Raw genomic sequence first — 27,168 nt, 5'->3', positions numbered from 1 at the left:
TCGCCGGCCGGTGTGGCCGTGCGGTTAAAGGCGCTTCAGTCTGGAACCGCGTGGCCCGCTACGGTCGCAGGTTCGAATCCTGCCTCGGGCATGGATGTGTGTGATGTCCTTAGGTTAGTTAGGTTTAATTAGTTCTAAGTTCTAGGCGACTGATGACCTCAGAAGTTGAGTCGCATAGTGCTCAGAGCCATTTTTGAACTTAATGTTCGCAAAGAACGATGTGATGTGTGACATTACAGCCTTTATCACTGCGATTTTTAACATGTAAAAGTTTTTTTCTGTATTTGCGTCAGTATGTGCGAACTTCTAACATATACCAATGAATGTTGTAACCAGATATCTTTGCCGCGCTCCTGAAAAGCGCAGAATATCACGATAGCTATAAACTGTTATACGCTGCTATCGATCAGTAAAAAGAAAAAAAACGATGCCCTTATGTTTCAAAATAACAGTTGCCAGTTTTTACTTCTGCAGGGAGCCGCGCCGCTGTCTAGCTCTTCTGTGAATGTGTTGCGAGTCGGATGCAAAAGTATTGTGCTCCATACTGATATAATCATTTTATTGTAAATTTAAGAGTTTAAGTGATTGAAAAATATATGTAGCCACAAACAAGCGAGAATGTGTATCATGAAAATTCGCTCCACCGCCATAATGGGTGGCCATGTTAATGTAAGTTTCGGTTTCATAATATAATACTTGAAGCCTTGAAGTTTATTTAATTTCAAAGAAAATCTCTCAACCTTATTTTCATTAATTATACTTGTGATAATCTTTTCTGTTTAAAAGATTTATGCAGCTTACGATCCAGCGTGTGTTCTGTCGGAACAGGAGGCTGTCGTGACGACATCGCTATAGTATTTATTCCAAGTTCTTTCAGTTCCGTTTATATGTTCGTACAAATCCAATTAGTTGGTCCCTTAGGTTTCTTTCATGTAACTTCTGTCTGTTTTCTCGGCGCGATCTTCCTCCGAAAAAAAAAATTCTGTTCATTTTTTAGTAATTTTCGATATCGTGAATGAGAAAAGACAGCCGCCTCCTGCTCCGAACGGAACACCACGACTTTTCTAACGTCGGAGAGTACCGCACGAATTTTCCGCTAAAAGGTAATAGAATTTCTTAAAGCTGGATCAATTACACATGTTGCTGCTGTTCTCCGACAAATCTGGTGTGATTAATAGCAATTTATTCTGTCACGACAAAAAGAACCAATTTTATTTTTACCAAAGCAACAAAGCTTTCAATTAAATTACTAAAAAATCATACCAGAGATGCCACTGGGCCACAACTGTGCACCATGGGTTTGAAAAACATTCTGGACAAATGGTTTGGCCAGATCGCCCCACGTGAATTCTATCAAACATTTATGGCACATAATCAAGAGGTGAGTTCGTGCACAAAATCCTGAACCGGCAGCACTTTCGCAATTATGGACAGCTGTAGAGGCAACATGGCTCAGTATTTCTGAAGGGGACTTCCAAAGACTTGTTGAGTCCATGCCATGTTGAGTTGCTGCACAATTCTGGGCAAAAATAGCCCCAACCCTTTATTAGGAGCTGTCCAAGGACTTGTGTCATCTCAGTGCATAAGAAGCATAAGCGGCATCAGGTGTTGAGAGACCACTGTGAAGGACACGGAGATGTCACGTACTCGTTTGAGACAGCATTATCAGCAACTGGCAGAGTTTGAAACTGGCCTCATTTGCGTTTCTCCATTTGGCCACCTGGCTGAATATCCAGATTTGTGGGGGATTCAGATGTGACAGTGACACGATGTTTGCCTCCATGCGAACGTGAGAGCCAACATACTAGTCGTCAAGGTTCTGGCTGACCACATCTGACCATCGAAAGAGAGGATTGTTGTACTGTGCACCAGGCACATTGTATCCCCTTCACACCTGTGTCTGTGGTCCGAGGACAAGTAATGGAGCTTTTGCAATATAGTGTGTCATCCCGAATCATTGGTCAGAGTCTAGCAGGAGCCGGACTCGGCGATTACCGTCCCATTCATAGGCTATTGTTGAACTACAACACACGAACACCGTGGCTGAGAAGCATAGACTGCTGATTAATGGCGTTGCATTGTGTCCAGTGACGAACTGCCATTCTGCTCGACTCCAGATGACCACCGTCATCGATTGTGGTGGAGGGGGACAGGTCTCGTTGTTCCAATATTTAGGGGAGGCTGAGCAGTGTTACTCCTGTCATCACAGTGTGGGTATTTGTCGGGTATGACATTGACTGAGGGAGCTCTGACAGCACAACAACAAGTTACAGATACCCTGTGTCCTCAGATGTTACTTCTCATGCCATGGTATAGTGGAGACAGTCTTCAACAGCACAGTGCTCTTCCAGTCATAACACTTGTCTCTGTGATGGTCAGATACTCATGTAGCCACCAAACGCCCCGGATCTGTCACTGATGAAACATGTGTGGGACCAGACCGGACGTCAACTCCATCCCACTGGCAGTATTCAGGACATCAAGGATCAGTTACAACAGTTGTGGGCCAGCTCGCTCAGAAGAGGATACTATGGCTTTATGATACCCGACCTTCCCCAGCTACAGAGGATTGGCTTAGACATGGCATGGTTTTTTTTTTCACAATGAATTTGTGAAGTTTAGGGTATTGGAAATAGCTGTTGTGAGAAAGGACACCTACTGAGTCAAGTAACTGGCTGTAATTGAAGTGTGGAGGTAGCTGAGGAAGAACTGGTGTGGCAAGCTTGAGTCAGAGAACATGCCAGCGAGAGAGATGTATTTGGCGGTCTATAGACCCCTGGTGTCAGCAATACCAGGGAAAATTTTTTGGAAACTAATTGGCAGATAATAAAATTTTAGAGCAGTTTTGGAATTAAAAGTCTATAAAGTATGAGTCAAAGTAGTTCCCATCCGCACGTACACACAGGTCCCAGCGCTTCTACCACTGGTCAAACGTTTTCTGGGTGTCCTGTTCTTTGAGGGTGTTTATCACCGCCAGCGATGCTTCTCGAATCCTCTCTAGAGTGTCGAACCGACGGCCTTTCAACTTGAGTTTCAGTTTTGGGAATAGCACGAAGTCGCAAGATGCCAAATCTGGCAAGTACGGTGGGCGGGGTACAACCGCCATGTTGTTTTTTGCCAAAAAGGTCCTGGAGAGCAAGGATGTGTGGCAGGGAGCATTGTCGTGATGCAGCAACCAGTTCCCTTGACGCCAAAGTTTGGGCTGTCGTCGTCTCATGTTTCCACGGAGCTGTCGCAAAGCATCACAGTAGTACGTGTAATTTGCTATTTGGTTGGGTACACAATTCCCTTGGTATCAAAGAAAACGATGTTCATGCTCTTCACTTTGCTCTTCACCCGTCTCGCTTTTTTGGGTATTGGACAGCCTGGGTTCTTCCACTGGGACGACTGTTGCTTTGTCTCTGGGTCCCCCCAAACACTTGTTCAATCATTGCAAGGGTCTCTGTAGCACTTTTTGCAGAGAATTTGATACACACGCGCCTTTCTGTTCGCGGATCTATCGTAAAATGGCCACACACCAAACACAGAGTATTGTGAAAATCACTGTGGATACGCAACACGTCCTACCAGCTGAATGCCACTCCGCACACTGACTCATCAGATATGCAGCTCTCGCCACCTAGCGGTGCAAAGATATACTACTACTACTTTCCAGATGGCAGCACCAGTTGTCCGGAAAATGTTTGATTACACCTCGTAGCATTTAAGGTTTACTGCTAAACTGTGCAGTACTGCTTAACTGTATAATATTTTATTTTTTTGTACAGTTGGATGACTCAAGGAATCTATGAAATTAAAAAAAAGAATCGGAATCATTAAAGTACTCGATTTATTAACATCGCTATGACACAACTATTCACTATCTGATCATAAGGATCCGAACTCCTGTTAGCGGACATTGTATGGGCGGCGTCCACCTTTCGCCTTTATTAGCGCTTGAACTCTGCTGGTGACTGTTTCAGTGGGCTGTAGTTGTGGAGGAAAGGCAGCGAACCAGAGGAGGTAGCGACGTCAGTCTCAAAGGTAAGCAAACCTGTTTTGCATCCTCATAGAGGCGCTGCTAATGTCACTCTTTTACGGCTGGCGCGAAATTAGAATAGACATCATGTTTCAGATGTAGAAACACGTCAAACAACTTTCATTTACGTTGCACAATTCCTTCCTTGTGTTGCATTTTTTCCCTATCAGTGTATATGCTTTAAAATCAAAATGGATTAACTTAGGGAACTTACGAATTATTATGAACTGAAGTTGAAGATTTTACAATTTAATCATGCCAGTCCCGTTGTAGGACAGTGCATCTGCTGCAAATATACTTTACTGTAACAGTGCCAGCTTTGAAATATGAGGCATGTTTCTTAAGTAAGGTCCATTTGAACATAAGTACACAACAAAAGGTTATTTCAAAAAAGTGAATTTATTTTCAGAAAGTACATACTTCACTCTATTTTCCGACATCGTTGCCAAGTTTGTTGAAACATGTATCATACCTCTCAACCAATTTTAAAATATCCTCTTCATAAAAACTTGTCACCTGCTCCAATAAGCAAGAGTTCACTGTCATTTTCACGTCGTTGTCTTCATTGTAACGGTTGCCACTGAAGTGTTGTTTGAGATGGAGGAATGGATGGTAATCGCTCGGCGCAAGATCAGGACTGTAGGGTGGGTGGTCTAAAACTTCCTAGACAAAACTGTCCAATGAATCGTGAGTCTGACCTGCAGTGCGAGGTCTTGCATTGTCATGGAGAAGGACAATTCCCTTTGTCAGCATGCCGTGTCTTTTGTTTAGAATCGCTCTGCATAGCTTTCTCAGGGTTTGGCAGTACGCTTCTGCATTGATGATATTGGTTCCTCATTGCATGAAGTCGAGAAACAAAATACCATGCCTATCCCAAAACACTGAAGCCATGATTTTGGGCCGGGACAGAGTCTGTTCAGCCTTCTTCTTTACAGGCGAGTGTGTGTGTCTCCATTCCATGCTCTGTTGCTTCGATTCCGGCGTGATATGCGAAACCCATGTTTCGTCTCCAGTTACGATCTGACTCAAGAAGCCATCACCATCTTCGTGATAACGAGTCAAGAACATCATCGCACACTCAAATCTTTGGTTTTTGTGGTCCTCTGTTAGGAGTTTCGGGACCCAACGGGAGCACAGTTTCCTAAACTTTAGGTGTTGAGAAACAGTGTTGTAAAGCACTGATCTCGACACGTCGGGAAATTCGTTTGAGAGACCTGTTATTGTGAAGCCCCTGTTCTCACGAATCCTCGCTTCAACTGAAGCCACCAAATCGTGTGTAATCAAAGATGGACGACCGGAGCGGTCCTCATCATGGACGTTGTCACAGCCATCTTTGAATTCTCGCACCCACTTACGCACTTTACTTTCACTCATAACAGTATCACCGTACACTTCGCAAATCTGTCTATGAATTTCTGCAGTAGACAGGTTCCTTGCTGAGAAATACCGTATCACTGAGCGAATCTCACTCGCGGCGGGCGAGTTGATAGCCTTAAACATTTTGAAAGCACAGAACAGAACCGTACAGGTTAGCTACAGAGTTGAAACTGAGCACAGTTGTTCCCGAGGCATGCTGGTACACGACACCTGCGCTCGTTGCGGTATGCGCGCGAACTACTAGTGTCTACAACGAAACGGACCTTAATTAAAAAACACGCCCCCTATAAAGAAAATAACGCGCAACAGCGATGTTAATAACTGAATAGAGCACACTGTTTTTTTTATTGATATAGTCATTTGTTTCATTCATTTACCCGGAATTTGGGGACTGCAACATGAAAATGTTCAAAGGAGAGCAACCTCTGGTACTGGCTACAGGTTATAAACCGCACACTTTGGCGTAACGAACAAAGCATGTTACCAATGTCAAAAAAAAAAAGGTTCAAATGGGTCTGAGCACTATGGGACTTAACTTCTGTGGTCATCAGTCCCCTAGAACTTAGAACTACTTAAACCTAACTAACCTAAGGACATCACACACACACCCATGCCCGAGGCAGGATTCGAACCTGCGACCGTAGCGGTAGCGTGGTTCCAGACTGTAGCGCCTAGAACCGCTCGGCCACTCCGGCCGGCTACCAACGTCAAAATAGCATTTCATAAACCTCTCACTTCTTTCACTGCAGAGCATTTCCCGCTCGGGCATTAGGCGGCAACAGCGGGGTGGAGCGACTGGCTACAGTCGGTGCGTGCGAAAGTTTAAAAGGCTGTACTTCCAGGGGTCATAATTGCGTACTGACAGAGTTATGGCCTAAATTTTCGCGAGGGATCGACTTCTGATATCTCGTAAATGGGCTTTTCTTCCTTAAAATATGAGGTCAAGATGGCGGTGTTGCCTTATCAGGCCAATTAAACTGGATTTATACACCAGATCCACGTTCGGGAGGACGCCGGCTCAAACCCGCGTCCGGCCATGCAGATTTTTCCGTAATTTCCCTAAATGGCTCCAGGAGAATGCCGGGATGGTTCCTTTGAAAGGTCATGGGCGATTTCCTTCCCTATCCTTGACACAATCCGAGCTTGTGCTCCGTCTCTAATGACCTCGATGTCGGCGGGATGTTAAACCTTGTCTTTCTCCCTTCTGGATTTATACAGCGGCTGACAAACAGATGAAGTACCTAGAAGACATGGACGAACGTCAATGTATTTTCGTTTACGTTTATTCCATTGGCGGGTATGTAAATGAACATATCTGCAGTTCTCTTGGCGTACACAACAGCCAATGCAGTGCGTTAGTGTTGTTCGTGTTTAGTATTGTTACCAAGTTCCTTCCACAGGGACAATTTTACATCCAAAAAAGCTATGTCTTTTAGGTGGTTGTGACAAATAACATTCATTTTTTCTTTAAAAATCAAAGGAAATTTTCTCTCTGTAAGAGCTCTGAAGTGAACATACAATTATTCCAAATTTATACATTATATTTCTTAACTTACCGTTGGCAAAGAGTTACCTATTAAGTGCTACACAAATCACATCTCTCCTTCCATTGCCAGTGCTCTGAAAAAATTGTAAATAAAATTGAGATTGCGCGCGAAGAATTTAGACTCCTCTAATAGACACCGCACCAGTTGCAGAGAGTAAATTCTGTAGTGAAATATGTACAAAAGATGACAGAGGAGGCGTCGTGCCCATTCGCACGCCTGGAAGTCAAGTTTTGGGGAGGTCAGAAACAGTCTCTAAGAAGACGCACCGCTTCTCTGTTTCGGGAGCAGGTGCTTTCGCTTACTAAGTGCAGAAAACAGACAAGGAAGGCGAGAAAAACTGTACCGTATATACACAGAGACACTGTAATGGTAAAGAGAAGTGTTAAGAGAAAGAGGGGAAACCGTGAAACTGAAACAGGGGCAAATAAACACAAAAAAGATAAATAAAGTGAATCGTACCTCTGCTGCTGCTGCTGAAACAGATGTCAAAAATAATTAGTGACTTCTACTAAAATTAATAAAGTCATAAGTATCTTGATAATTTTTAAGAAACCTAACACTATCTCGAGATATTCAAAATAAAGCCCATAGAAAATTCCACAATTAGATACGAGTATGAAATTTTTAAGAGACATCATCATCCTCTTTAGCTCTGAAAATTGTATTTTTTTTAAAAGTTCCACCATTGTGTTGACTGGGAGCCGGCGATTTTACTAAACTTCTTAAAGTGCTTAATAACGACTCTGTCAACAGTTGCAGTATTTATATTAGGTGATTAGTTTCGAGCCTCACAGTTCATTTTCTTGCTTGGCCTACCGAGGCTGCACTGAAAACGCCTGAACTTAATAATAAACATCAAATTGGTAACACATGCTTTATAAATGTCTGCAGAGTGAATGCCATAGTCCATACGTGCCTTTTGCTAAGACTGTGGCATAGTAAGATCATGCGCTTTCAGTGCAGCCTCAGCAGACCAAGCTCGAAAATGAGGTTTGAAACTAATCGCCTAATATAAATACTGCAACTGTTGACAGAATCGTTAATAAACGTTTTAAAAAAATTACTAACTGATAAAAGTCCGCCGTTGCAACTTCGGCCTTAAGCCATTTTCAAATCGAACACAGCGAAAATTTGGTGCCTCAGTACAGGTCAGAATTTACGAAGTATTGAACACGTTTCGAGTTTTGGGGTATTGTTTTAATCCGAGACCTGTGTGACTAGGGGAAAAGGGAATGACAAGCTTGTAGTTCAGTCCCTTTAATCTCCAAACCAGTCAACCAACCACATTCCGAAGACCGAATGTTTTGCTGTGTTCCATTTCAAAATGGCTACAGGCTGAAACTGCAGTCATCAATTTTATAACAAACAATTTTAACAGTCAAAGGAGACGATGCGGCTATTTAGGACCAGAACGTAGGAAAATTTACAGATAAATTTGAGTCCTCATCAGTGGTGCAAAATCAGTGAACCAAACATTCTTTGTTACATGACTGGGTATACTATAGGTGATACCCACGCTTAAAATGTTCTCAGTGGTCAAGTCACAACACGTCTTGCGTTCAAACCCGAGCTTTCGAAGATTTTCGTCATCTTCATCGTCAGAAGCTGCCGAAGGAGATGGTGAATGAGGTCAAAAGCTCAAGTGTTGAGTTTGCAAGATGTTTACTTGGCTCGTAGACGGGCAGCATTGTATACATTCGATATTAAAGTTTTCGGCATTACTGGATTAATATTACACTAACCAAACGGCGAAATATTTGCCCCTTTGAAGTAAAAGAATTTCTCGAAAACCGCATTTCAATGCTAATTTTGTTAATCAACAGCTTCATTTGCACCGCTTACCTAGAATTTACCTAGGTTTCAGTACCGTTTGTCCATGGTGGACATCGTCAAGCTAATACTACAAATGCATCAATTATCGTCAGACTGTAAAACTTATCTGGAACTGGAGTTCCAGTACAGCACTCGTGGCTGCCGCATCGCGGTCGCGAAGTGGGGACGAGGAAGTTCCAGGTAAGTTTTATAGTCTGACGATAATTAATGGAGTTGTAGTTTTAGCTTGGCGCTGTCCACTATGGACAAACGATAGTTACTGTTATTCTGAAGAAGGTTGGGTTATCCCAACTGAAACCTAGGTAAATTCTAGGTAAACGGTGCAACGGTGGCTGTTGATTATTAAAATTAATATTTATACAGTTGCTGACAGGGCCGCGAAATGTCGAAGATATTATTTCAATGCATTCTTGGTGACGTATGAATTCTGGGTTTTAATCAATGATTTTAGGCCCAATTTTCTATCTAATATCTTAAATACTACTGAAGGAAATTATCGTCAGCAGCCATAATAATAGTTTTTTCTTAAACTTCCTATATTAATTTAAACATATATTGTTGCTGATGATATCACTCCCAGCAGAAGACGAAACGGTTAGCATAAAATTGCCTAAACCGTAAAAATATTCGTCACCAAAGAAGTGGATGACAGCATTATATGATAAACTGAACAGTTCCAGACATATTTAAGGTTAACAGCTATCGTGATACACTCTGTAGACAAAATATTATTATCTCATCTTACACTGGATGTAGCAGGTACTCACCAGTTGCAGCAGCAGGAGGCAGTGTAATGGTGACGGTGGTGACGTGAGGCTTTACCTCAGTGGTCGAGGTGACCACCTGCTCCGTACCGGCGACCCGCGTCACGATGAATGTGTACGTGCGGAGCCGCGTGCTAGTCACCACGGTGGTGATGGGCTGGACCGGCAGTAGCGGCGTAGCGGTCACCACGTGGGCATCACCGTGGTCCACTGTAGCAGAGGCTTCGACACCCAGCTTCGTCAAGATCTCCGCCCCTCCGTCATAGGTCACCAGCACAGCACTGTTCAACTGGTCAGCCCCAGTAGCGCTGACTGTTGCCGGTGTTTCTTTCGCAATCTCCTCTCCTGGCAGCAGCACCTCGGTAGGTGCGATCACCCCGTCCAACTGGGACGAAATCTCCGGTCGCACATCTGCCGTGGTCTCTCGTACCAGGTCTCCGCTGACAACTGTCGGACCCACTTCGGTCACTGCAGTCGGAACCACAGCTCGGTCTCCATCCGACACTTCGCTCGAGCCCTGCAGTACTTCCGCCAGGATAGTAGGTTCCAATTCCAGATCGGCAGTGCTAGTTGGGACAACAGAAGTGATGCCAAACCTTGGTCTAGCTCTAGTAGTTGCAGCTCGGCCGAAAGAACTCTTGGTGGGTGATGTCTTTCTGTAACGGTACCCTGTGGAAGGTGGTCTGGTCGTTCGTGCAGTGGCTCCCTCCTGGGACCTGCTCTTGGTGGCGGTCGGCGCCACACCTTTAGCAGCGGTCGAAGTCCGGCGACGTTGACCAGGAAAGCCGAGACGTGTCTTAGTTGGGCGCCGCGTGATGCTGAAACGTGTCGGACGTATGAAGCGCGGTCCGTCAAAAGTACTGCTCTCCGTGGTGGTTGGCGTCTCTATTGTTGTGATGGTACCGTTACCATCACTTTCACCTTCAGGACTGACCAGGACGTCGTCAGGCAGCGGCGTTGTGGTTGTCGTCGTCGTCGTCGTCGTTGTTGCAGCTGTATCTTCCTCTGACGATATGTTCTGACTGCCTTCGGCAGGACGTAGACTCGAAGTTTCTGTGCTAGCCTCTACAAGATCTGGAGGTTTCTCAGACGAGGCCTCTGCTGTGGAGCTGGTCTGGGGAGCAGTTGATGTAACTCCTAAAATTTCCTCCCTAACATCAGAGGGAGTCAACCCGTTAGACTCGACTTGATGGGCACGGACATCTGGATCCTTGACGGGTGAACCTGTATCGATCTCATTATCCTGTGTGGTGAGACCTAACTCGTCGATTGGAGATGAGAGTGGAGATGTCGCCACGAAACTGATGGTGTGGACTGACTCTTCAGTGGTGAGGAGGGAGTCACGACTCTGAGCTGTCGTCCTTTCCTCGACAGTCGATCCTCTGGCTGATGGCTTGGTCACAATCTCCTCTGAGCTCGATGGTGCTTTCACTTCTTCCACACTCTCTAGGCTGGGTGGTGCTTCAGAACTGGCTTCCTCTTGACTGACTGGTACACTTTCTCCCTCTCTTTCACCTTCATTTTCTTTCGATACATCTTCTTGTTCCTCCTCATCATACTCTTCTGATTTATTTTGACCAGACTCTTGATCTTCTGCCTCATCCTCCTCAAGAGACTCCTCTGACAAGGTTTCTGGTGTCGAATACCTCTCCGTGGAAAGCCTGTCACTGGAGCCGAACAATTCCTTCAAGCTGTCCCCTGTACTGCTCTTTGTACTCTGCGTTGGTAAGAAACGTCCGTTGAAATTCAAAGTCGTCTTCACGTGAGGTTTCTCTTCACCTTCTGTTGACGTGATGCTGTTAATATTCGTTGTAAACTCACTTACCCTGTTAATGAGGTTTTCAGTAGTGGTCCTACCATACTGGCTGAACTTGAAAATATCTCGTATATGCGACACTGCCTGCGGTTTTGCAGAGATTATGCCCGTTGGTCTGTCGGTTGGCTCACCAAACGTGCTGATTGCACCAGTAGTGGTAGTTCTGCCATACTGATATGGTTTCAAAGAATCTCTCGGTAACTGTGCAGTCTGTGGTTTCAGTGAAGGTACACTCTTTGGCGTCGTAGATGCGTCTCTTCCATTGCCTCCTTTGGGTGGTTGCCTCTCCTTGGATGACCGAATCACTTCGTCGTAGTCCTCCTCCTCTTCTTCATCCTGGCCGTCCTCCTCCTCCTCGTCATCTCTCTCTTCTTCTGAATCGTCATCTTCTTCAATGTCTGATGATGGGTAACTGCTCGTAGAAACGCCGTTTTCGCTAGACGTTACTTTATTCTCCCTTGCTAGCGTCGAATACGTGACAGCTTTGGTGCCCTGAGTCGAAATCACAATACTAGTCGGCCTGACTGGGATCTCAGTGTCCTTGTGAAGCACTGGTCTCCTCCGAGTGACAACTATCCTCCTCCTCTTGCTTGACATCAGTGTCGGTGCTGCCGCTGCAGTGACTGCAGATTTTGGGCGTTCGAACTCAGCTGCAGTGGTGCTAACTGGAGAGTCTGTCTTCTGGCGTGTGGACACTGGACGCTTTTTCGTCACTATGATCCTCCGTCTGGCTGACGATTTAGTCGGCTTTATGTCACGGCTGGTGGTCGCTTCCAGGACTGGAGCTACTGGTGTAGAGACCTCCTCCTCCTCCTCATCATCATCATCTTCAGACAGATGTCTCAGTGCTTCCACATAACGAGCTTTTACTACGGCTGGTCTCCCCTGCACTGGAGGATCGTCGTCGTCTTCAAATGAGCGTCCAGGTTTCTTTCTCCTCGCTACAATAACTCGCTTCCTCTGCGGTTCCGTGCCACTGTCATTCGAAGGTTTCCGTATTATCTTAATTGTCCGCAAGCCGTAATCACCTAGGTTTATGTACTTGTGCTTGTGCTTGACGGCTGGTGTCGCGAGGTTCATCTCAGTCACGTGGTCAGTCTGCTGTGCCTCCGACAGGTGTAGGACCTCTCCTCTCTTACGAGTGACGTTCTGGAGATCGTCGTTAGCTGACGGTCTGTTAAGAGGCCGGCGCAGACGCACTACTCTGGTCCTACTTCGGTGGCCCGGCCTTCTCGTCGTCGGCTCGTCCTGTGCATCGTCAAACACATCCGGACTCCTCTTGTGCCGTGAGAGAATTTGGCCAGACTGAGATGCTGATGGTAGAAACGTTACTGCAGTGTCATCTGCGGCAGTTTCAGTTTCTGAAATGATTTCGCTTTCGTCGTCACCATTGTTGTCTTTGCCCCTGATGTAATCACCTACGACCTTCCGCTTGAGTGGGGCAGACTCAGCGGGGCCTTCGGATAAAAAATGACCGGTAGCGTTGTTGTTGTTCACAGAGGAAGACGACTCCTCAACTGCTGCTTTTCTAGTATTCATTAGAGGTCTCGTAGTGTGTCCAGATCTCCTCGATATCGTTGTGGTAAGCCCACTAGAAACGTATTTGCTAACGTCACCTACTATGCTCTCTAAGCTCTGAGTCTCCACCTCGCTGCTTTCCAGTACACCAACATCTCCCATCGCCGACATGACATAGTTGTCCAAATAGTTTAGCTTGTGTGTTGGGACATCTTGCTCTTCGTCGTCATTACCAAAAGAGCTGCCAATCTGTGGCAGCCTCGATGGCTCCAACTTTGGTAGAAAGCGGATCTCACGCTTCCTGATGCTGCTGTCTCCAGTTACCGTAGATACCACTGTGCTAAACTCGCCTGGTCTTCGTCCAGAGACGTATAGTGTTACAACGCTCGTCTCCACTGGAGGTGCTGGGTCTGGAGGTCTGTTATTGTTTCCGTTCCGCGTTTTCTTCCTTGGAGGTTTCCACGTGCGGACTACCTCGTCGTCGCGGCCCTGGGACCCCTGCTGTTGGACATCATCATCATCTGGTACTGTCTCGTCTGCCTCTGATTCTCGCGCTAGACGATCAGCGTCGTCAGTTCGCTGCTGCTGTTGCTGTCGGCGCCTCGAATTCCTACCTCGTTGCTCGGAAGGCTGCACCTGCTCGAGTGGCACTTCAGCATTGTCTGGCTCTTGGAAGAGGAGTCCTTTTCCAGTGGGCAAGAAGTCTGGTTGTCCCAGAGACGCCAGTATGTTTGGCTGAGGAGGACTCTGCATGGGTCCTGTGGGCCCTAAAAGTTGAGCCTGCAGCAATGCTGGGAGGAGGAGTGAGTTCAGTTGGTTGTTGACAGCAGTGGGCGTCGGTGTCACCACCACTGTGTCAGTAAAGAATTCAGTGGCCGTGATGACTTCTTCTGACTGATCCACAATAGTCGTGTAAATTTTCTTGCCTCGCAGAGTTATTGGCAGGACTGTCGATTTTCCAGTGGTGAGAGTGGTGACATACGTGCTCGTGCGCGTCTTAAATTCTGTTGTAGGAGTCGGTGGTGGTGCAGGTGGTTGGTTCTGCAGGGCCAGAAGAGGGTTGAGGCCTCCCGGAAGACCACCTCCGAGATTACCGAGCAGAAGTTGTGAGAGTAACAAGTTGGCCAACGGTGCATTGGCGGCTATGGCTGGCTGTATGGTGCTTACAGTCGACTCGACGTCGTACACTGTGCTCGGAATGATGTGCGAGTAAGATGTGAGGCGGCCACGGATTGTGGTGGGCGTAAATATCACGCTCGTCGTTGGCGTCTCGCGCAAGTAGAACTGTGTTATCTCTGTAGCTCCTCCGGCCACTGCTGCCGTTACTTCACTCGTCAAGAACAAGATTGTGCCACCGTCTTTGACTGTGGACGTGACATACTGGTTCGGCGATAGCACCTCAGTGCTGTGTCGTGCTGTCAGCACATTTCGGTATTCAGTATTCTTACCGTTAATCACAGGTATGGTGGCTTCCTCTGGTATGTGATGAGTGACTGTGATGGTGCCATCGAAGGTCGGCAGTGAGAATGTGAACTTGTCCAGCTCGGGCTCCTTGCTGAATCGCGTCCTACTGCTGCCACTGTTGCGCCTCGGGCTCGTGTTCGTGTTGCCGTTGTTCCGGCGGGTGGCACGTTGAGACGAGAAGCTAGTGTCTGTCTGTTTGCTGTTGGAGTTGCTGGTGGTGCGCAACCTCGGCGGTTTCGGCCTCGAAGGGACGGACGAAGTCGTCTCGTCACTCCTGCTGTTGCCTCCTCTCCTCCTGCCACTCTTGTTGGTCCGTCTGTCACTTGTCGCGGTGGCTGTCTCTGTACTCTGTGGCCGCCGATAGCGAGAGGTACCACTACTTGTGTCCTTCTCCCTCAAGGTAAATTGCGCTCTACCCGAGGTGGCAGATGACGGCGAAGGCTTGATCCGCCCCTGTGGTGTCGGTTGCTGTTGCTGCTGGTTCTGTGTCCGTCCTCGGCCCGAGTACCGGCCGCTCGATTTGCTCTTTTGCTGTGGTGGAGGTGGTGGTGGAGGTGGCTCCGGAGTTGCCGGTTCTTCGGGTGGTGCTTGTGGCTGTGCCACCCTGGCACCAGGTCTTCTGAACCTCGACGAATACGTGCGTGTGGCTCCACTCGGCTTGTCCACCTGGCGCTTCGTACGTCTCCTGAAGCTGAACGGTCTGATCTGTACTGGTTTGTATGGGACTCCTTTGCTGCGTGGTGGTGCTGCCTTTTTTGACTCCTTATGCTCGCTTCCTTCATAATCATTGTCTCTCAGCTCGTCTTCATCCTCTACATCCTCCTCTTGGATGTCTTCTTCATCCTGTGGCTCGTCTTGCGCCTCATCCTCATTGTTCTGCTCTTCTTGCTGCTGGGGCTCCTCTTCCTGACCTGGACGCTTGAACAGGCTGCGTGGAGGGAACAAACTGTTTCCTGGGCGTGGTCTGTTGACAGCTGGCTGGTATCTCAGAGGTAACCGTGCCCTCGGCCTACTGGTGGTAGTGGATGCTGCGGAGCCTACCGGTCTATTTGACGTCCTACGTGTAGTCGAACTTCCTCTGGAAGGAGTTGTCAGCGATGTCTGCGATCTGGGTGTTGTGGTGGTGCTCGCCCTCACCAGTGGAGGGCGCCTCAGGCGATTCAGTAGCGGGTTCCTGCGAGCAGACTCTGTCGTTGAAGGAAGTGGTTGTGTCTCGTACTGGCCATCGTTGTCTGTAAACTGTGGTGTCTCCTCAGTGACGAGTGTGGTGATAAAGTCGTCAGTCTCTAGAGTCTCGTCGGTAGGTGTCGTCGCTGGGAAATAGTTGGCAGTCGCACCACTGCGAGAGATTGTCGAGGTCGGATTGACGCGGCCCCTGTACCTCGAGGAGCTTCCGAAGTATCCAGCTGAAGATGAGCGTCCAGGTGCAGCACTTGAGCCTCTGAAGTACAATCCTCTGCGACTGGATCCTTGAGGGCCTCCAACTGCTGTTGGGCTAATGGCCCCAGCTCGTGTAGAGCTCCGTCCTCTGCCTCCAGTGGGGAACGCAGAAGATTGCCCTCCAGGCACAGGAGATGAGCCTCTTGGTCTAGAGAAACGGCGTCCACTGCTGGCAGATGGGCGAATCTCATTAGCGGTTGACGAGGATGCTAAGCCTCCTCTTCGGCTTCCAGAGAACCTTCCAGTGGCGGCAGCCTTACCCACGGCTGCAGGCGTTGCTGTGATGGTTGGAGTTACAACAGTCCGTGTCACTGTGGCTGGTCGCTTGTTCTGAGGCCTATATGGTGGTCGCGTAGCCCCTTGCGTGCCAAAAGGGCGAATTGATGGTGTGAAAGTATTCTTCTTAGACTGGTATGTTAGGCGTGTCCTGTTGCGGCCTGAACCTGACCCTTTACCAAGCAAGAACTTGGCGCCATCGTTGTCTGACTCATTCTCACTGCTATCGTCATCCTGCTGCTCTGAAGACGTCTGTGATGTCGTCGACGTTGACGTTTCATCACTGCCCAGAGAGCTCTCGACCACAGCTGGTGTTGGCGCTGTAGTTGTAACAACTGCTGCGGTTGGAGCCACCACAGGGACGCCGCTCACTGCTGTCGGAGCAACTACAGCTACAGGTGGTGCTGTTGTGCTTGGAACATCCACTTTGAAAGACGATGTGCTTTCAATTACTTGTGCATACCTTCCACCCACCAATGTACCTGAGACTTTGGACTCATAGAATGTTGTCGTACCATCTTTGGCCATTGTGCCATCAATCAGTCGCACCAGCCCTGTCCTGTATGTCTTGCCAGCAATCTCCACTGTTGGAGAAGGTGCTAGAGCCAGATGTAGAGCACTTTGGCGTTCTTCATTCACCTTTATGGAGGATGTGCTCTCCACTATCTGTGAGTACTGCCCATTGATGTACGTTCCAATGGCTTCTGTGGTGAAGAACGTAGTGCTGACGCCATCAGCATCGACAATTCGGCCCTTGTTTAGGGAAACCACCCCCACTGGCAGTTTTGGTGTCGGAGTAGGCTCCACTGGTACTGAAACTGGAGCAGGGGGTATGATACGGGTTTTCCTCTCTAGTATCTGGGCATACAGGCCATCAATGTAGGTTCCGGAGACATCAGTCGAGAAGAGTGTGGTGGTTCCGGCCTCATCAACTATGCTACTGACAACAGTGGAAAGGAATCCCGTTGGCAGCTCCACTTTTGTTGGGGCTGATGTAGCTTCCTTTGCTGCTGGTGTCGGAGTAGTGTCCACAACTGATGCAGATGCCACTGGTTTGACTGTCGGCACACCTTCCCCCAGTTCTTGTACTTTGGCCGACGTCGCCACAGCCCTTCCCGCCAATACAGCTGCTGCTTCATCTGCAGCTACCGTACCGTTCACAACCTCTGTTACAGTCTGCAGCCTGCTGTTGACAATAGTGCTGTTGCCAATATACGATGTCGTCAGGAACGTGAAAGTGGTGAAGTAGGTAGTAGGCTCATAGATGACCTCACTAGGATTAATGACGGCGACAACTGGTGTAGCTAAAGGATCGATGTCCTTTGGTGTAGTAGTGGGGACGATCTCAGCTTTGGTCTCTGTAGAGGACGACACTGTTGGCGTTACCACCTCAGATACAGTCTCCTCGCGACTGGTCACCGTGGATGTGCCATCTTTGAAAAGCGTCGTCCAATAGGTGAATGTGGTGAAGTAGGTCGTAGGCAAGGAAGGATCATCCTCAGTGGGGACAAGGTCGTCAGTGAGCAGAGCAGTCCTTTGCGGTGTCAGAGTCTCAGTGACGACATTTGTGACCGTCTCCAAACGGCTCTTCACATCCGTGGAAGTTCCCTTGTATATGGTTGTGAAGTAGGTATATGTTGTATAGCTAGTCTGGAGGAGCAGCGTTGGAGATGGCTCTAAAGATTCGGTATTGCTCTCTGAACTGACCTGGTCGTCAAGTGCTGGCAGGAAAGGCAAAGCATTGTGGCGTTCTGGAGGAGCAATGATTGTGCGCTCTCCACTGGAGCTGCTGATCATTGTCTCCACCACGGATGATGTGAGCTCCGGCTCTGAGGTGGCCAGTATTGCAGGTGGTCTTGTGATGGTGGCATACACGTTCTTAGTTCCAACAGCAACTCCCAGCTTGCTCTTGGCAGGCACTATAATGCTGTTCTCAATGTCATCGAAGAAGTCATTTGCCGGTGTAGTCGTGGTGCCCTCACTGTCAACTTCATTCAGCGACGACCGCGGCTGGCTGTGCTCACGCGTTATGGTGCTGCTGTAGAGGTACTGACGACGGGGAGCGTTCTTTAGAAGTGGCTGGTTCTTCAGAGGATTATCCAAGTCGTCTTCCTCCACCTGCGACAACTGACTGGTCGGGTGAATGTCTTGGGCAGCGCTTAGAGTCGGTGTTGCTTCCAACAGTGCTGTCGGTGTTACGATGTTGGTGTAGACCTCTGTGCGGCTGCTCACTGTCGTTTCACCATCTACGAAGATGGTGGTGAAGTATGTGTACGTCGTGTAGAAGGTCTTAATGACATCCTGGTCCAGGGCAGGCGTCGCTTCCGTGGCCATCTCGCGCTCGATGTCTACCGAGTCCACAACAGCTGAGAAGAGTTCCTCATCTGGGAAGAACTTGGTGGTCGGACGTCCGATGCCGACGCTGGTGGGTGCCACCTCTGGCGTCGGCTCTACAATGTTATCGGTACGTGCTAAAAGCCCAGCAACAGCAGGATCTGTCACACGGCGGAAGTAGTCCTTGTCCACCGTTTCCGTGACGACATTAGTCACCACTTCAATGTTGCTCGCAACGGTGGTCGTGCTATCCTGGAAATAGGTCGTTAGGTATGTGTAGGTAGTAAACACAGACTTGACAAGCAGCTCCAATTCACCCTCCTCCTCTCCTTCGTCTTCGCCTGCCGGCGGCGAGGCAACTGTGGTCGGTTGTAGGACGACGGCTGGAGGATTTTCTGGCGTTGCAGCAGTTGACGGTTCAGTCGCAGCATGGGTTTCCTGCTCTTTGTCGCTTCCATCTGTGATTTCGGGTGTTACCGAGACCTGAGGTGGTGGTGGAGTCGGTTGCTGGTGTACTGTCTCTGGTGGAGTGGTGACGGCAGCAGGAGCTTCTGGAAGGGCAGTGGATTGAATATTTGCTACAGCGACGGGCACCACTTGCGTGGCTAGTATGACCTGTGATGTCACCACTTCTCTTGTTTTGATCGATGTCGAAGTGCCACCGTCGACAGGAATGAAGAAGGCAGTCAGATGCGTGAATGTCTCATAGATTGTACTAGCAACAATCTGTGTAATCAGTGTAGGTGTCACTCCATCCTGCAGCTGACTGGCAGGTGTTCCTTCCTCTTGTCCGACACCGGCATCCGTAGCGTGACTGGGTTCTGTCGGTGATGGTTCGACGTCTGTTTTCGGTGTGGTCACTTGTGCGACAGTAGTTCCAGGAGTTTCCTTTGCAGCACTGCCTTCAACAATATTTTGGTCCTCAACACTGCCACTTGTCTTACGACCAGTCTCGACCTCATTCGACAAGTCTCCCTCTGGCAAAGTGGTGGATTCTTGCGGTAGGGTACTGAGCGTGCCGTCGCCATCTTCGACAGTTGTCACACCGTCTGTGTCAGTAGTGAGGCCTGGCTGCTCTGCAGGGATTGTCGCAGGCGATGTAGTGACCTCTTCCTCACCCTCCTGTTCCTGAGATCCTTCCGAAGATGGCGGCTGGGAGGCTGCTGTGTGAGTAGTCTCCAGGTCAACTGTGGACGTCGGCGCTATTGCACTCTCTGTTGGCACGATTACTTTTGTGTCTCCTTCATAATAAAATATACTCGAGGCCGAATAGATAATTTGTGCATAGTGACCGTCGACGGAGCTACCGTGAATGAGAGAGGTGAAGAGAGTAGTTGTGTCATTGATGACCTCAGTGCCTGCAATAGCTTTTATTAGACCAAGTGGGTATTCCTCATCACCGTGATCAAATAACTGTGTCATCGCCGTGCGATAAGATGTTAGTGGTGCTGTAGAAGTCACCTCTAATTCTACTGTAGAGTGCACTTCTTGTTCTCCTTCCTGTTCCTCCTCGTTGCTTTCTGGTATTGGTGCTTCTGTGATTACTTCAGTTGCATGCAGCTGCAGTTCTGGTGTTTCGACGACGACAGGTGACGGTTCTATCAAGTCGTCAGTTCCATCATCCAGCACAGATGACGGTTCGATGGCCCCATCAACAACTGACGTTACTGTCGCTACCTGGACTTCTGTCAAAGATGGTTGTATCACTTCTGGTGCAGCAGAAGACGACTGGTCATAGTCTTCATAGTCGATCACGACACTCGTTACGGGCACCTGCACGCCTACATCATCATCCAGGTATGTGGAGGTCGGTGGAGAGTCAAATATGTCCTGTTCACGGGAAAGCACCTCCAATTTGGCACCCTCATCCGGTGTCGTTTCCTGAGTTGGCGGTGGGGGTGTCGTTTCCCTCGGTGGCGGGTCAGTTTCCTTCGGTACTGTAGGTGGAGGGTTTGTGGTCGGAGGTGGCGGTGGTGTGGTTGGCGGTTCTGGTGGGGCAGCTTCGACTACATACACTGACGATGCGACGTCTTGATGCTGCGCTTTCTGACGCCTGCTGGCAAACGTCTCCGGTAGCACCACCATAGTGGGCAGTGTCGTGTGTGTCGTGATGGAGTGGCCAGTAACAGTGCGAGTCACCATTCCAGGCGTATGTGACAAGAACGTTTTTACTTTCGTGACGACGCCCGGTTGGAAAACTGTAGCGTCGCCTGCAGCACTGGTCACTGCCCGTGTCGGCTGTGCTGGTGGCTGCTTCTTGGCAGTGCTGGGCGTGAAGACAACAACAGTGTCACCAATGGTGGTGGTGAAGTCAGCGAATCCAGTGTAGGTAACCGTCTCGCGCAGCTTGCTGAGGCGCGGCGGGTCGGGTCTGCCGCCCCTGAAGATGGCTTTCCCGGATCTGAAGCTGGAGAGGTAGTCCTTCTTGGGCTGCTGGGGAGGAGGAGCATCACCGTAATCTGGACTGCCTAGGTCGTCGCCCTCGTCACCCGACTGGGAAAAGCCACTGGGGGAGAAGTCGTGCCGTACGGTGAAGGTCGGCAGGTCGTTGATGGGCCGGACGGTGACGACCTTGTCGGGACGGATTGTCGTGGTGGTCTCGTCCCTCTGCTGGCCCTCCAGCTGATGACCCTCCAGCTGCTGACCGTCAGGCTGGTGCCGGTCGGTGTCCCTCTTGCGGAACGGGTCACCAGCATCTATGTCCTTCACCCGCAGGCGCTCCGTCGACCTGTTGATGAGATTCTCCGACAGCTGGGCCCCGCCAAAGTCGGCCGCTGGGCGGTCGTCGTCGCTGTCTAGAAGCAAGAAGTCCGCACCGCCACGGTCTTTGACGGCCTCACTGGAGAGGCGGTACCTGTCCAGGACGCCGACAGTGGAGACCCGGCGAGGGTCTGGAGGTGGCTCGTAGGGCCCCAGGATGGGTGTGGCTGCCACCACCGAAGGCGGCGCCTTGGAGGCCAGCTGCAGTTGCGGGGGCGGGGGCAGCACCGTCGTGGGGAAGACGAGCATCAGTGGCTTGGTGGGCCGGTCGAAGGACACCCGCGAGCTGGTCGTGGCCACGACCTGCGCCCTGCCGCGGCCCACGCGGCCCGTTGCGAACTCCGTGGTGGTGCCCTCGCGGACGAACGTCGCCGCGGCCAGCACCACGTCGGCCGCTGCGGCGCGACCAGCAGGCCCAGGGGTTAGATGGGCAGGCGTGGCCGAGGAGTAGGAGAGACAGAGTGCCAAGAGCGGGAACCAGGGAACAGTGAGTGCAAGGGTACGTCTGGCAGTGACTGCCGTGGCCACAGGGGGGCTGCTTCCCTGGTGTTACACTATATACAGACCTGATACTGCCCAGACCGGGACGAACCTTTTGCGGGCAATGCTTTTTTGTCTAAGGTCTCCAGACAGAACTAACGACGCGCCCTCACTACCTGATTTCAGCCAGTACCTCTCCTATCCTCCAAACTTTACAAAAGCTCTTGGTAATTACTACACTATCTGCCATTGAAATTGCTACACCACGAAGATGACGTGCTACAGACGCGAAATGTAACCGACAGGAAGAAGATGCTGTGATATGCAAATGATTAGCTTTTCAGAGCATTCACACAAGGCGCCGGTGGCGAAACCTACAACGTGCTGACATGAGGTAAGTTTCCAACCGATTTCTCATACACAAACAGCAGTTGCCTGGTGAAACGTTGTTGTGATGCCTCCTGTAAGCAGGAGAAACGCGTACCATCACGTTTCCGACTTTGATAAAGGTCGGATTGTAGCCTGTCGCGATTGCGGTTTATCGTATCGCGACATTGCTGCTCGCGTTGGTCGAGATCCGATGTCTGTTAGCAGAATATGGAATTGGTGGGTTCAGGAGGGTAATACGGAACGCCGTGCTGGATCCCAACGGCCTCTTATCACTAGCAATCGAGATGACAGGCATCTTATCCGCATGGCTGTAACGGATCGTGCAGCCACGTCTCGATCCCTGAGTCAACAGATGGGGACGTTTGCAAGACAACAACCATCTGCACGAACAGTTCGACGACGTTCGCAGCAGCATGGACTGTCAGCTCGGAGACCATAGCTGCGGTTACCCTTGACGCTGCATCACAGACAGGAGCGCCTGCAATGGTGTACTCGATGACGAACCTAGGTGCACGAATGGCAAAACGTCATTTTTTCGGATGAATCCAAGTTGTGTTTATAGCATCACAATGGCCGCATTCGTGTTTGGCGATATCGCGGTGAACGCACATTGGAAGCGTGTATTCGTCATCGCCATACTGACATATCATCCAGCGTGATGGTATGGGGTGCCATTGGTTACACGTCTCGGTCACCTCTTATTCACACTGACGGCACTTTGAACAGTGGACGTTACATTTCAGATGTGTTACGACCCGTGGCTCTACCCTTCATTCAAGCCCTGCAAAAACCTACATTTCAGCAGGATAATGCACGATCGCATGTTGGATGTCCTGTACGTGCCTTTCTGGATACAGAAAATGTTCGACTGCTGCCCTGGCCAGTACATTCTCCAGATCTCTCACGAATTGAAAAGGTGGCCGAGCAACTGGCTCCTCACATTACGCCAATCACTACTCTTGATGAACTGTGGTATCGTGTTGAAGCTGCATGGCCAGCTGTACCTGTACACGCCATCCAAGCTCTGTTTGACTCAATGCCCAGGCGTATCAAGGCCGTTATTACGGCCAGAGCTGTTGTTCTGGTTACTGATCTCAGGATCTATGCACCCAAATTGCGTGAAAATGTGATCACATGTCAGTTCTAGTATAATATATTTGTCCAATGAATACCTGTTTATCATCTGCATTTGTTCTTGGTGTAGCAATTTTAATGGTCAGTAGTGTATTTATTTCTCGCCTTCTGGTTGCATTGGCTATTATAAGTTTTATAGCGATTGGCTGTAACCACCGATCTAGCCTGCTATATATTGAGGGTAATCTGAACAGCCACCTCTTCAACAGGGGGGCAGAGCGAGGGGACTTGGAGCTGAATGTATTGCCCCTTCTGCAGGCAGCTCCACATGCCATATTTCAGCAGTATAATGCCTGGTCATATGCGACAATGTTTTTTGAAGAATTACTGGTACAACTGCTTCCCTATCTTGCACGTGGACTTGTTCATTATGATTGTTTTGCAATCACTGTGGCTGCTTTGTGGAGGTACCTATAAACTGCATGTCATTTTCCTGAACACCATACGCGGGCACTCTTTGATTCCATTCTGCGAAGTCTAGAGGCTCTGACTGCAGCACGTGGCAGCCTCATTAGTTGTGTAATCCTAATCATTTGTTTGCTCAAAAAATGTGTGTGAAATCTTATGGGACTTAACTGCAAATGTCATCAGCCCCTAAGCTTACACACTACTTAACCTAAATTATCCTAAGGACAAACACACACACCCATGGCCGCGGGAGGACTCTAACCTCCACCGGGACCAGCCGCACAGTCCATGACTGCAGCGCCTGAGACCGCTCGGCTAATCCCGCGCGGCATTTGTTTGCTGTCATGTCCCTAATCCGTGTACTGAATTTTCCTGAAATTACATGTCTCCTGCACATGTGTGACAGTTTTCACAAATAGTAGTGTCGGGTGTGGTTCGGTAGCTAAGTGGGTAAGTCTCAGAGTGACAATTTGTACGATGTTGTGGAGTAGACTTTGAACTGCACATTCCTCTACAACTACCTGAGTTACGTCGGTTCAGAAGTCGGAAGATGGGAAACATATACCACCTTGTAAACTCACAATGGCTAGAGAAGCACTGCGGTATTCACACCAACACTCGGCTCGAGGATAGCTTCACCTTATGCTGACAAACCATCAGTACATCTACATATTCGGCAAGCCACCATGCACTGTGTGGCGGACTGTGCTTTGTGTCCATCTGTCCCTTTCCCTCCTTCCTGTTCCAGTCGCAAATTATTCTTGATAAGAACGATTGCTGGTAAGCCTCTGTGTGGGCTCGAATCTCACTGGTTTTATCTTAATGGCCTTTTCTCGAGATATACGTAGCAGAAAGCGATATATTTGTTAAGTCACCTGGGAACGTATTCTTTCGGGACTTTTACCAGTAGACCACGCCAGGATACAGAACGCCTCTCTTGCAACATCTGCCAATGGACTTGGTTGAGCATATATATGTGACGCTTTCGTGTCTACTAAATGATCCTGTAACGAAACGCACAGCTCTTCTTTGGGTGTCGTCTATTTCCTGCATCAGTCCAACCTGGGACGGTTCCCAGACTGACGATCAATACTCAAGTATTGGTCGAACCAGGGTTTTGTTTCCGGATTACATTTCCCGACGATTTTTCCGATGAATGTCAATCTGCCATCTGCCCTTCGTACCATAATTTTTATGAGATCACCCCACTTTAATAGTCACTTACAGCGAAATTTCAGTTAACACTCGCGAGGAAACTAAGTACAGTGGCCGTTTCGACACTTACACCTTGTACAGGCCGGAAAAAAATCATAACTGCAGCAACATACAAAATTTACATAGTAAACAGTGTATGTCCCAAACGAATTCGAAATAACTATTCATTTCACATATTCATATTTGTTTGACAGTCGTTACGTCTAGCGCACGCGTACATTTGCAGCCAATCCGTGATCTCCTCATCCCCCTACCTCCCCCGGTGTGCCACCCGCAAACATGCCGCATGTTATTGTGTGCAGTTCAATCACTGGAAGTAGTCATATTCATAGAACAACATATTAAAACTAATCGTAGCTAGGGTAGACCTCAGACTGAGATTCACTGGAAAAATACTCACGAGATGTAGTCCAGATCCGTACCAGACAGAACTGATGGAGGAAACAGAGAAGGTACAAAAAGAGCAACGCATTTCGTTACAAGTTCCTTTACTAAGCGCGAACGCGTCACGGAGATGCTCGGCCAGTTTCACTGGCAGACGTTGCAAGAGAGCCGTTCTGAAACACGTGTTTTACTATCAAAATCACGAGGGTGTACGTCCCTGAAAGTGTCAACCAATATATTGCTTCCTCGTATGTATATCACGTGAAAAGACCATGATGATAAGATTAGAGATTCCAGCTCAGAAGGTCGCTCGCCAGTAATCGTTCTTCCCGCGAACCATTCGCAATGGGAACAGGAGAAGGAGTGAGTGACAGTGGCCGACAAACTACTCTCCACCACACTCCATAAGGTCGCTTACGCAAATGTAGATGTAGTGTGCGACGAAGGGCAAGCCTTCCCTTTGCCCCTACCGCCATATCAAACGCTACCAGAAGCACGGCGCTGTAGAGTAAGTTGCCTGCATGGCAGGGGCACCCAGATGTTGCCGTTTGTCTATTTCACTCGGACAAAGCGGGGCAATAGTAAAAAATATAATGCGAGAAGCATCCTCAGCCATGTACATGGTAGTGAGTATTGGCTTGAAGAATACTGGTATAGATTTATATGATTTACGATCAAACGTTCTCTTCCGATACAAACTTTTCGATCGTGGAGTAGGATTGTCACATATTAAAGCTGTTGTCAGGTCTTGTACTTTTACGCTTAGCGAAGTGCTTATCCTTACATATATTCTACATTGACAGCTTGCAGAATCTCGTTATGTTGGGCTCAATCTTCTCAACATATGAACGGATCTTTCCACAGTTTTCATCAGATGGCGCTGTTATACGATGGTGCTCTTATAGTCGAAGGAAACCACGCTTTCACCTTTTGTGCAGTGCACAAGCTTACAGTTCTCTACCTTAAGAACCAGGTGTTTACATTAAACTGATATTTAAACGAGTTAAAACGGGATTTATTGAAATATGAACCGGATATAAGTTAATATCATAGTCCATCAACAAAGGAGGTGGCTTACAAAACACTCGTTCGACCTATACTTGAGTATTGCTCATCAGTGTGGGATCCGTACCAGATCGGTCTGACGGAGGAGATAGAGAAGATCCAAAGAAGAGCGGCGCGTTTCGTCACATGGTTATTTGGTAAGCGTGATAGCGTTACGGAAATGTTTAGCAAACTCAAGTGGCAGACTCTGCAAGAGAGGCGCTCTGCATCGCGGTGTAGCTTGCTCGCCAGGTTTCGAGAGGGTGCGTTTCTGGATGAGGTATCGAATATATTGCTTCCCCCTACTTATACCTCCCGAGGAGATCACGAATGTAAAATTAGAGAGATTAGAGCGCGCACGGAGGCTTTCAGACAGTCGTTCTTCCCGCGAACCATACGCGACTGGAACAGGAAAGGGAGGTAATGACAATGGCACGTAAAGTGCCCTCCGCCACACACCGTTGGGTGGCTTGCGGAGTATAAATGTAGATGTAGATGTAGATGTAAGTGTAAGATTAGGGCACAATCTAAGGTTGTATCTAATACTACCCTCCCCACCCCCTTAGTCATAAGGACAATGCGATCTGAATCTGACACAAACGTCGTTGCCTGATGCCTCGGTGATCACTGTAGATGAAACAGTTTTATTCTGATTTGAGATTAAAATAAATTGTTGTGTTTGCGGGATGTTTGGCCAATTCCGCTGTGCTGCCTGTAGGTGGGTGGCGGCTTAGCGCTCTTTTGCAAGAGCCAACCTTCTCACTGTGATTTCTATGGTAAATCTTTCTTAAACGCAGACCTAATTCAAACCTTACTGTATCAGAGAGGGCTTGAACTCCTGAGCCACTGTTCACTGAAATCACCTCGTAACCACAACAGCCACTTTCCAAACGTAACAGAGAAGTAGGATTTGTATAGGAACATAAAAACACACAAGTCATATAGAATACATAAATTTTCCAACCA

General features: G+C 48.6%; 1 protein-coding gene across 1 annotated transcript in view; it reads right to left on the bottom strand.

Annotated features, from left to right (window-relative positions):
• LOC124718721 overlaps positions 1 to 21,453 on the bottom strand; it is a 181,759-nt gene extending 160,306 nt beyond the window's left edge. Inside the window, exon 1 of the mRNA XM_047244339.1 lies at positions 9,543 to 21,453. Coding sequence (XP_047100295.1) covers positions 9,543 to 21,396 — 11,854 coding nt within the window. The 5' untranslated portion in view covers positions 21,397 to 21,453. The remainder of the gene's footprint in view (positions 1 to 9,542) is intronic.
• Positions 21,454 to 27,168: the final 5,715 nt, after the last annotated feature.

Source organism: Schistocerca piceifrons, chromosome 10 (assembly GCF_021461385.2).
Source record: "Schistocerca piceifrons isolate TAMUIC-IGC-003096 chromosome 10, iqSchPice1.1, whole genome shotgun sequence".
NCBI classification, from domain to species: domain Eukaryota; kingdom Metazoa; phylum Arthropoda; class Insecta; order Orthoptera; family Acrididae; genus Schistocerca; species Schistocerca piceifrons.
Note: the sequence above shows the minus strand (reverse complement) of the source record. Positions and strands in the feature narration are given on the sequence as shown.